This window comes from Nicotiana tabacum, chromosome 13 (genome assembly GCF_000715075.1).
Source record: "Nicotiana tabacum cultivar K326 chromosome 13, ASM71507v2, whole genome shotgun sequence".
Taxonomy (NCBI): Eukaryota; Viridiplantae; Streptophyta; class Magnoliopsida; order Solanales; family Solanaceae; genus Nicotiana; species Nicotiana tabacum.
In genome coordinates this window covers 132,442,023-132,453,688 of record NC_134092.1, presented here as the reverse complement: position 1 = coordinate 132,453,688, position 11,666 = coordinate 132,442,023, and the positions used below count along the sequence as shown (strand labels likewise).

The following is an 11,666-nucleotide window of genomic DNA, read 5'->3' as shown; positions in this document are numbered from 1 at the left end:
CAACGTCGACATCCGAAATCTGCACGCAATGTGCAGGAAGTGTAGTATGAGTACAACCGAACCTATGTACTCAATAAGTAACAAACCTAAACTTAGGTTGAAAGTAGTGACGAGCTTGTACCAAGGTCAGAGTCCACACCAATATCCAGTAACATCTCATAACAATATAATTAAAGCATCACAAGGAATAACTCAATAATAAAATGCTCAGCTCGTTCACAGTTCCAAAAAAAATATTTTCTTTTCAAGTATAATAGTAAAACTCAATTCTTTTCACTGAAATCACCAAAATATGAGTAAGTCTGAAAACTATGATCTTTCCCATAAAACTTTCTTTCAAAATAAGAGATTTCATTTTTCAATTGGCATGAGGAAAGTACATCTCTATGCCTATAATTCAATGTGCATGCCAATGCAATGCAAAATAGTGACAAAACCATATGTATACTCTTAGAGTATCAATTCACTCAGCCCTCCCTGTCACTCAATCCTCTCAGTCACTCAGTCCTCCCAGTCACTCAATCCTCACAGTCACTCATGCCTCACAATCACTCAATCCTCCCAATTCACTCGGCACTCGCACTCAGTAGGTATCTGCGCTCACTGGGGGTGTGCAGACTCCGGAGGGGCTCCTTCAGCCCAAGCGCTATAACAAGCCACCTCGTGCCATAAATCAATCAAGCCCTCGGCTTCACTCAATCATAAATTAGTAACAACATGCTGCGGCGTGCAGCCCGATCCCATAATCATCCTCACAATTAGGCCCTCGGCCTCACTCAGTCATCAATCTCCCCAGTCTCTCGGGCTCAAAATGTCATGAAAATCAGCCCAAAAATGATGATATAATGTATCAATAATAACAATTGAGACTAAGATATTATATGAATAAATGAATATGACTGAGTATGAAATATCAATGAAATCAGTGAGATGACAGCAAGAAACGACCACTATGGGTCCCAACAATATCAGCATAAAGCCTGAACATGATATCTAGCATGATATACAGCTTACTTATCACATGGTGAAAACACAGATATCAACAAAGTAGGACCACTACACAGTGTCCCGGAAACAATAGAGTCACCATTTATAGGGTGCATGCCTACACGCCTGTCACCTAGCATGTGCGTCACCTCAACATCAATCACATAACACATAATTCGGGGTTTCATACCCTCAGCACTAAGTTTAAAAGAGTTACTTATCTCAAATAAGCCGAATCCAATGTAGAGCAAGCTAAACAATGCTCCAGAAATTCCATTATGCGCGTATCAACTTCTGAACAGCTCGAATCTAATAATTAATTCGATTCAGTCAACACAAATTATAGAAATTAATTCCATATGAAAATACTAATTTTCCAACAAAAATCCGAAATTAACTCAAAAATTACCCATGGGGCCCACGTGTCGAAACCTGACAAAAGTTACAAAATCTGAATGCCCATTCGACCACGAGTCCAATCATACCAAATTTACCAAATTCCGACATCAACTCGACCTTCAAATCCTCAAATCTTATTTTCAAATCCCTAGGTCCAAATCCTCAATTTATACCTCAAAAACATGTAATCTAGTCGGATTATTCCATGATAATTCAATATTATGAAGTAGAAATGATCACAAGTGACTTACCTCAAGATGTCCCATGATTTCTTGCTCAAAAATTGCCCCAGGCCGTGTTCTTTAGCCCAAAAATGTCAAAATGGGCTAAAAAAAAATAGAACAACATTAAAAACACGATTCTGGTCGCTAAAGGCCAAATTACCGTCTCTATAAGTGTCACATATGTTTGCTAAAGGTGCACACCAGATCCTGCTGCACCAGCAGTCTTTAATTTCACTAAAAATGCTCTAACTCCATCATACGAACTCGGAATTCGATGATTCTTGTTCCTATGAGTCACAAATAATAATATGGACCTAGTCCTTCAATTGAAACTCAATTTGGAGCTCATTTGCTTAGCACGATACCCATTTCGCTCGTTAAATAATTAACTCATGTTTCACGTTAAAAACTCAATCGCGACTTGACGAAATTAGACCAAACTTTCCAGATTACTTCTATAATTCATTATAAAAATTTCAGAAGTCTCGAAATCAAATTTTGATCTCTAGAACTAAAAATGGACCTTTGGATCATTACATGCTTAAAACACTAAACTCTTCCAAAACCTCTTCCAGACAGCCTGTAGTGTATCAACCATAACGTTTTGTACGCAACTCCAACTTCCAAACGGTTTAAATTTATGAAAACTAGATACAATGGGTTACAACTTTCATGTTTTGATAATCTCCGAATTCCTTATAGATTGCTAGATATAAGCTCCCAAAATAAGCCTTTTGCATCTAAAACTTCACTGCTCTAGCCAAAAACACCAGCAGTTAAAAATGGCCTAGAAATGGTCCAAAACCACTTTGAAACTCACCCGAGCCCCTCGAAACCTCATCCGAACATATCAATAAGTCTCAAAACATATTACAAACTTTTTCAAGGCCTCAAATCACATCAAATAACACTAAAACACGAATTGCACCCCAATTCAAGCTTAATGAAAACTAACGAATTCCAAATTCTACATTCAATGCTGAAACCTATCAAATCAATCCGGAATGACTTCAAATTTTGCACACGAGTCATAAATATCATAATGAAGCTGTTCAAATTTTCAAAACTGGATTCCGATCCGGATATCGAAAAGTCAACTCCCCGGTCACACTTCCAAACTTAAATTTCCTATTTTCGTCATTTCAAGCCTAATTTAGCTACAGACCTCAAAATAAATATACGGGCATACTCCGAAGTCCGAAATCACCATACAGATCTATTGGAACCATCAAAATCCCATTTTGGGGTCGTTTACACATATTTCACTATCCGGTCGATTATTTCAACTTAAGCTTCCAAAACAAGAATTGTTCTTTCAATTAAATCCCAAATCATCTGAAAAACCAAACTTGACCACCCTTGCAGTTCATAATAAACATTTCAAAGCTTCTCAAGACCTTAAGCCACCGAACAGAATGCTAATTCTCAAAATGACAAGTCGGGTCGTTACACCTAGGGTAGAGAGGCTGTTTCCAATAGACCTCCGGCATCCTTCCCTCCTAGAACTCCCCACCTTGCTCTTGGGGTGACTCGAACTCACAACCTTTTGGTTGGAAATGGAGGCTAGTGTGCTTTTAATGGATGAATTTACAGGTTCTGTATATTAGTGTTTTAGGACAGAGAAAGCGAAGTACAAAGACTTGAGACCTGTCCAGGCTCTCTAATTGGAAAAATTAGATGTCACAATAGCATCTTACATCATTGAGGCAGCATATATTTCAATTCTGATTTATGCAAACTATGACATAGGTTGATTTTGGGCGTACAATGTTCTTTTATTTAGACATATTATGTTAAATTTTTGGATTGTTCAACTCAAGTATCAAGTGGGATTGTTCAACTCATTATGTTAAAAAGGCAAGTTTGTTTTGCTACTTTTGGGATTGTTCAGCTAGGTATCAAGTGTAAGATATGTGTGTATAGCCCAAATTGCTACACTATTGCAATTTTGCACTTTCACCTCTTTGTTGCCCTCCCTCTGATTAAACTTATTTCTCTGTTTGGATTCTTTAAAGCAATGAATCTTGTGCCTTGATTCTTTCTTTTAGCCGTTCTGCTGCATTAAAGACCAGATGAGGGTGGCTTTAAGCTGAACAATATTAATACTATTGTTTGATTAGCAGGTCTCAGGAGCTTTTTGGTTGCCTCAGTTATTGTAATTTTAGTCATTCCACGACATAGCATCTAAGAATTCCAATAGTAGAATATCTTCAATAGTAGTGAGAACTACCCTGTTCTACTTCTCTTGTTCTAACCTACAAAATACAGAAATATGGTTTAATGTGTAATATGTAAATGGAACTTATTTGAGTAGTTTTAATAGTTTCATATTCTATTCAGCTTCCCAAAAGAAAAATAGCAGCAACCATGAGTGAAACGCCCTCCAAAAATAGCAGTAAAAGTAATTCAAAGAGCATCCAACTTTTACCTCATTTAATTCTCCTCTTCTAACCTACAAAATAGAGAAAACATGGTTTAACTTTTAACTTGTAAATAGAAAGGCGACTTAAAAATTACGTCAGATTCAAATATTATACCGGTAATTTTTCAGGATGTGATGATGTAGTTGATTGCCAAAAGACTGGTTCATTTAGGACAGTTTCTCTCTCCACATAGCTAAACTTGCAAGTTCTCTTGTTGTGACCAAGCTTATGACAAATGCTACATTCAATAGTTGTTTGCTTCCTTTTCATCCTTGTTCTGCTCGCTCCAGCTTCACCAAATTCCCTTTTCCTCAATTTTTGCTTTCTTCCTCTCTTTTGTTTCACATTCTTTGGAGGCAAAGGAGGAATTTTACTAGATTTAGGCCACAATTGTGATCTATTAATTTGAAGAATAGCATATTCATAAATTCTCCTATATGTTTCCACCATGTAGCAGTCATTTACGTAGTTAATTACCTCATCATTTTTAGCCCAAATTGCCGAAATGGCATGCTTGCAAGGATATCTGATTATCGTCCACTTTCTACAACTACATGTTTTGTTATGTAGGTCCACTGCCCAATTATCATCCATGCTCTCTCCAAGGATTTAATAATTCCAGGTGTTTGATTTTTAAGGAATAAACGTAGCTGCTGCCAGCTCATTTTTGTGTAAAATATCCTTGATTCTAGGGCAAACATCACTCAGATTCCATTTTTCTCCTTTATCCCTGTTAGCTTGTATCCAAGCCATCAATATGTATCTTGATTTCTCTAACAATATTATAATGGGCTTGTCTCGAGCCTCAAGTATCATGCTATTAAAAGATTCACACATGATATTCAACAAGATATCACACTTAGCATTTGGATTGAAGTGAGATCTAGACCATTCACTTGGTGGTTTGTCATTTAACCAAGAAACAACATTTGCATCTAAATTTAAAAGGTCAGACATGCGATCATGAAAGAACTTCACCATCATAGACTTTGCAGCAGCCCAAAATGCATTCCTTAAGGAGAAACCACTAAAGCCAGTCCTCCTAAAATTGTCATAGAGGTGTCTCACGCAGAATCTATGACTGACGAATGGCAACACATCGTTAAATGCCTGAAGAAGACCTTCAATAAAAAAGATCATATTTTTCAGTAAGAGTTTCAAACTAAAATGTTGAAGAAAGCAAAACTTGAATATAAAAGCAGCTCAAATCCAATAAACCGAATATAAATGCTTCAAGAAGACATTTTTGTTTATCTGACATGAAGGTCCAACCACCATAATCATCAATCTCCAAATCAATAGACAAGTAGTTCAAAAACCATGACCACGTATCCCGTGTTTCCTTTTCAACAACTGCATATGCGATTGGGAATATGTTATTATTAGCATCAAGTCCAACTTCTATTGACAATTGAGTTCCATACATCGGTCCCTTTAACCAACAACTATCTACACCAACTATCTTTCTACAACTGGCCTTGAAGCCTTCCTTACGAGCAGCAAAACATATATAAATTCTGTGAAATATATATGACCTGTTAGCTATTTCATTTTCTGTTAATTTCACATGAATCAAACTACCTGGATTTGTCCTTTTAAGCTCATAGATGTAGTCCTACAACATAGAAAATTGATCTTTAATATTACCATCAAGCAATGCGATTGTGACTCCCCAAAGGGGTCATCACCGGATTCCTTCCTTTTTCATGCTTCCTAGGCTTTGAAAGCCTTACTTTTAGTTGCCTCGATTTGCGTGCGCAGTCTGGGCGCGTAGCCGGTAAGCTTTTATGTTGAAATATGCGAATTATGTGAAAAATTTGATGAATTTTGATATTAATATTGTTAAAGTTGACTTCGGTCAATATTTTCGGTAAACGGACCCGGATCCGTGATGTGAAAGTCCCGTAGGGTCCGTAGGAAAATATGGGACTCGGGCGTATTCCCGAAATCGAAATCCGAAGTCCCGAGCCCGAGTAAAGAATTTTTGAAAGAAATTGTTTTTCTGAAAATGATATGAAAACGTGAAATCAAAATGAGTTAGAAAATATAGGTATCAGCCCGTATTTTGGTTCCGGCACCCTGTACAGGTCTTAAATATGTGCTAAGCGCTTTCTATGAAGTTTGGTCGAAATCAGACGTCGTTTTGCGTGTTTCGGACCTAAATATCTAAAGTTAGAAGTTTGAGAAGTTTGAATTGGAAATGATGATTTTGAGGCTTGATTCATTGATTACGATATTATTTTGGCGATTTGATCGCACAAGTAAGTCTGTAAGGTGTTTTCGAGATCATATATATGTTTGGTTTGGAGTCCCGAGGGCTCAGGTGAGTTTTGAGTGGGGCCGGGAGGTCTTAGACTAGCAGGGTGTTAGCTTGCACGATCTCTCGATCGTCGTTGTGGGAGCGTATCCGTGAGCGGCAGTTCGATGATCCCCATTTATGTGTCCTGAGAGACACGGTGCAACATGGAGGTGCCAAGAAAGTGACCTTGGGAGATGATGGAGTATTGAGACTGCAGGGGCGAGTTTGTGTGCCCAATGTTGACGGTATTCGGGAGTTGATTTTAGCGAAGTCCCATAGTTCTCGGTATTCTATTCATCCGGGGCCCCGCAGTTTACCTCGCATTTCTGGAGAACGGTTCAGCAAGAGTTGGGCACCCAGGTTCAGTTGAGTACAACATTTCATCCCCAGACGGACGGTCAGTCCAAGAAGACTATTCAGATATTAGAGGATATGCTCTGAGCCTGCATCATTGATTTTAGAGGCTTGTGGGACCAGTTCTTGCCTTTAGCAGAGTTTTCCTACAACAATAGCTACCAGTCCAGCATTCAGATGGCTCTGTATGAGGCGTTGTATGGTAGGCGGTGTCGATCCCCAGTCGGATGGTTTGAGCCGGGAAAGGCTCGGTTATTGGGTACAGACCTAGTTCAGGAGGCCTTGGATAAGGTCAAGATCATTCAGGATAGACTTCGGACAGCTCAGTCTAGGAAGAAGAGTTATGTAGACCGCAAGGTCCGAGATATTGCTTTCATGGTTGGTGAGCGAGTGTTGCTCCGTGTGTCGCCTATGAAGGGCGTGATGCGATTTGGGAAGAAGGACAAGCTTAGCCCTAGGTTCATTGGCCCATTTGAGATTCTTGAGCGTGTGGGAGAGGTGACCTATAGACTTGCTTTGCCGCCTAGCTTGTCAGTTGTGCATCTAGTTTTTCATGTATCTATGATTCGAAGGTATCACGGCGATCCAACCCACGTGTTAGATTTCAGCACAGTCCGATTGGACAAGGACCTATCTTATGAGGAGGAGCCGGTGGCTATTTTAGACCGGCAGGTTCGACAGTTGAGGTAGAAGAGTTTTCCTTCAATGCGTGTTCAGTGGAGTGGTCAGCCTCCTGAGGCATTGACCTGGGAGTCCGAGTCTGATATGCGGAGCCGTTATCCTCATCTATTTCCCGACTCAGGTACTTCTTTCTTTTGTCCGTTCGAGGATGAACAGTTGTTTTAGAGGTGTAGGATGTGACGACCCAAAGGGGTCATCACCGGATTCCTTCCTTTTCCATGATTCCTAGGCTTTGAAAGCCTTGCTTTTAGTTGCCTCGATTTGCGTGCGCAGTACGGGCGCATAGCCGGAAAGCTTTTATGTTGAAATATGCGAATTATGTGAAATATTTGATGAATTTTGATATTAATATTGTTAAAGTTGACTTCGGTCAACATTTTGGGTAAACGGAACCGGACCCGTAATGTGACGGTCCCGGAGGGTCCGTAAGAAAATATGGGACTCGGGCATATTTCCGGAATCGAATTCGAGGTCCCGAGCCGGAGTAAAGAATTTTTGAAAGAAATTATTTTTCTGAAAATGATATGAAAACTTTAAATGAAAATGAGTTAGAAAATATAGGTATCGGGCCCGTATTTTCGTTCCGGTGCCCGGTACAGGTCTTAAATATGCGCTAAGCGCTTTCTGTTAAGTTTGGTCGAAATCAGACGTCGTTTGGCGTGTTTCGGACCTAAATATCTAAAGTTAGAAGTTTGAGGAGTTTGAATTGGAAACGATGATTTTGAGGCTTGATTCATTGATTACGATATTATTTTGGCGATTTGATCGCACAAGTAAGTCCGTAAGGTGTTTTCGAGATCATATGTATGTTTGGTTTGGAGCCCCGAGGGCTCGGGTGAGTTTTTAGTGGGGCCCATGAGGTTTTAGACTTAAAAATAGCAGGTTCAGGTGTTGCAGGCCCCAGTGCGGCCGCGACCATTTCCACGGGGTCCACGCTGGAAGCCACGCGGCCGAGATGCTTTTCTGTGCGGTCCGCGTGGTGGGGTCCAGAGGGTCGGTAGCCAGGTCGGCCAGCGCGTCCGTGCACCAAATCAGTGCGGTCCGCGCTGGGTGGGTTCAGAGAGCCCACTTCTTCCCTCCCTCGGCGTGGCCGCGGTACGTTTCTGCGCGGTCCGCGCCAACCCCCAGCAAAGTATATAAACTCGGGATTTTCAGTCATTTTTCCACTTTTCAAATACCCAAAACCTAAGAGGTGATTTTCCAAACAACTTTTCTTCTCCAAAACGATTGGTAAGTGATTTCTAACTTAATTTCCTTATTCCTTGACATCTTTTAACATGATTTCAACTTGAATCAAGGATTTTCATAAATGGGAATTGGGGGTTTTGGTTAGAACTTAGGTTTTTCTTAAATTTGGGGAGTTGGACCTCAAATTGAGGTATGATTTCAACACTAAGCATATATTTGGATTCATTGGGGAATGAGTAATCGGGTTTTGGTCCGAACCTCGAGTTTTGACCATGTGGGCCCGGGGGCATTTTCGACCTTTTTGGGAAAACCTTGTAAAAACTATTTTTATGCATTGGGGTTAGTTCCAATAGTATTTATTAATGCATTCAAGTAATTTATGACTAGATTCGAGTGGTTGGGTGGTGAATTCGAGGGGTAAAACTATACTAGATGCGTGGATTGAGTTTGGAGCATTTGAGGTAAGTGTTTGATCTAATTTTGGCTTGAGGGAATAGGATTAGAGTGTTTTAATTGCTAATTGCTAAATGATCGAGTACGGTGTATAGACATGGTAACGAGTATCTATGCACTGGTGTCTAGCATGACCGTGGGTCTTATGTGAAAAGTACGAGGATTAGTTATGAATTGTGAATTCTTTGGAGCGTTGGCTCGAACGATATAAATGCTATTGAATAAGATGTTAAAGGAAAGGAGAGAGACGTGATAAATCCCTTGTCGGGATGTGTAGGTTACTGGTGTTGCTCCCTTGCCGGGAGGTTTTATTGGTATTATAGATTTACTCCCTTGCCGGGAATTTTGTTGAGTTGATATGTTGCCTTGCCGGGATTTCTCTACTATCTATTCTTCCCTTGCTCTATAGCTGTGATAAATGTTTGGAAGAGAAAACATGATCTTAGCGGATCGGGTTGCACGCCGCAACAAGGATACATAATATCCGAACGGACCAAGTTGCATGCCGCAACAAGGATAATAATATCCGCACGGATCGGGTTGCACGATGCAACAAGGATACATAATATCCGAACGGACCGGGTTGCACGCTGCAACAAGGATAAATATTATCTGCACGGATCGGGTTGCACGTCGCAACAAGGATAGATAACATCTACACGGATCGGGTTGCACGCCGCAACAGTGATGCACTGTATGGGATAAATGTGTTATTTCCGAACTTGAGTTTTGTTGGTGGATTTACCTGTATTTAGGCTCTTTAGTTATAACTGTATCTTCCCCCAGCATGTTCCTACCCCCTTTTTAGTTGATATTTTCTGTTGTTATTTCCGTTACTTTTGTATACATAAATATCTAAACAGGTTTATCTGGTAGCCGGGTCTAGCCTCGTCACTACCTCACCGGGGTTAGGCCAGACACTTACCAGCACATGAGGTCGGTTGTGCTGATGCTGTACTTCTGTGCTTTTTGCACAGATTACGGTACCGGAGCAGCTTTAGGACCGCAACAACAGCGTATTGATCGGGAGCTGACTTCAGTCCAGAGATTTCAAGGTAGCCTAGCTGGCATTCGTAGACCGAAGTCCTTCTCCATGTTTAGTTTGTCTTCATTGTACCGAGACAGACATTTTGTATTTTCATTCAGACTTGTTTGTAGCACTCTTTAGCAGTCCGTGAGTTAGTGACACCAAATTTTGGGTAGAGATTTGTCTTAAACTTCCGCATTTGAATTTCAGTTTTATAAACTTAAAGTCTTCTGCTTTTATTTAATTGCTTTCGTATATTGTTATTGTTGAGAAGTTATTAGAGAATGTTTAAAGTTTGGCTGGCCTAGCTCCGTTAGTAGGCACCATCACGACTCCCGATGGTGGGAAATCCGGGTCGTGACAGCGATGGCCTTTCTTTTAGCCCTTCTAGATTGAGGTAAACTAATGTGAGCTTTAAGTTGCCGACTAATTATATCTCTGAATTTAGAAACTTTCAGATCCCTGTTTGAACTGATTGTATCTAGATATCTCCTTGCAATAAAAGAAGATGTGATCGTCTTATTACGGTTATACCATTTTTTACAACTATGCTCAAGGTTGTAAGTTATTATTTGAAATCCATTGTCCCTGTGCATTCTTGAAGCCATTATTTCCCACTCACAAGTCGGAAGTATGCACTTACCTCTTATTCTTATCTTGTCATTTTTGCACCACTTGATACACTTTCCAGCTCGTATTTCGTGAGTTTCCACAGCATATTTAAACTCTTTTTTGTTTCCAAATGTATATTCAAGAGCAAGTACAGGATTCTTCTCATCAGTTTTAGGATTGTACTTCGGAAAATCAAAACTCTCATTGTCTGAATCACTATCCAAGCTTAAAGTGTCCGAAGAATTCACGCAATCAAAATCCCCTTTTTCATTTGACAATTTTTTTTACCTCGACACTAATACGCTCTCTACCACCTTCAACGCGTTGTTTTCCAGTAACTCCCTTATCAAGCATTGGATTGAAATCTAATAGTTCATTTTCAGAATCGTCAAACTCATGACTACTAAACGAGTTTAATGTTTCAACTAGTTTCTCAGTAATTCCAATAGTTTGTTGCATATTTTCAATGTTTATTGTTTGACCTTCATTCTCAGATTCTATCTCTGTCATTTCAAAGTAATAGTCCAGATTCTCAAAATATATCCGTAAAGACCCGGCCAGTCATTTTTAGAATTTAAGCTCTGTTCGGCAGCGTACGGTCTTGAACAGCTTCAGAATATGAGTATCGACTTGCATGCATGGTTGAATTCAGTTAATGGATGATTCAGAGTCAATTTGGAAGAAGGAATCTAGTTTTGGAAGTTTAAACGGTGAGAATTTGACCAGAATTGGACTTTTGAGTAAACGGCTCCAGAAAGGATTTTTGATGATTCCAATAGCTCTGTATGGTGATTTTGAACTTAGGAGCATGCCCGGAAAATTATTCGGAAGTTTGTAGTTTAATTAGGCTTGAAATGGCGAAAACGAGAAGTCGAAGTTTGGAAGTTTGATCGAGGGGTTGACTTTTTGATATCGAGATCAAAATCCGACTCAAGAAGTTGGAATAGCTCCATTATATCATTTATGACTTGTGTACAAAATTTGGGGTCAATCGGACTTGATTTGATAGGTTTCGGCAT

General features: G+C 39.8%; 1 protein-coding gene across 1 annotated transcript; it reads right to left on the bottom strand.

The window, feature by feature from the left end:
• Window positions 1-4,666: 4,666 nt before the first annotated feature.
• Window positions 4,667-11,157, bottom strand: LOC142168367 (uncharacterized). Its single transcript, XM_075229047.1, has 3 exons — window positions 10,936-11,157; window positions 5,252-5,648; window positions 4,667-5,154 (listed from the first exon to the last, which is right to left on the bottom strand). Exons 1-3 carry the CDS (start codon window positions 11,155-11,157, stop codon window positions 4,667-4,669), a joined length of 1,107 nt encoding a protein of 368 aa, XP_075085148.1.
• Window positions 11,158-11,666: the final 509 nt, after the last annotated feature.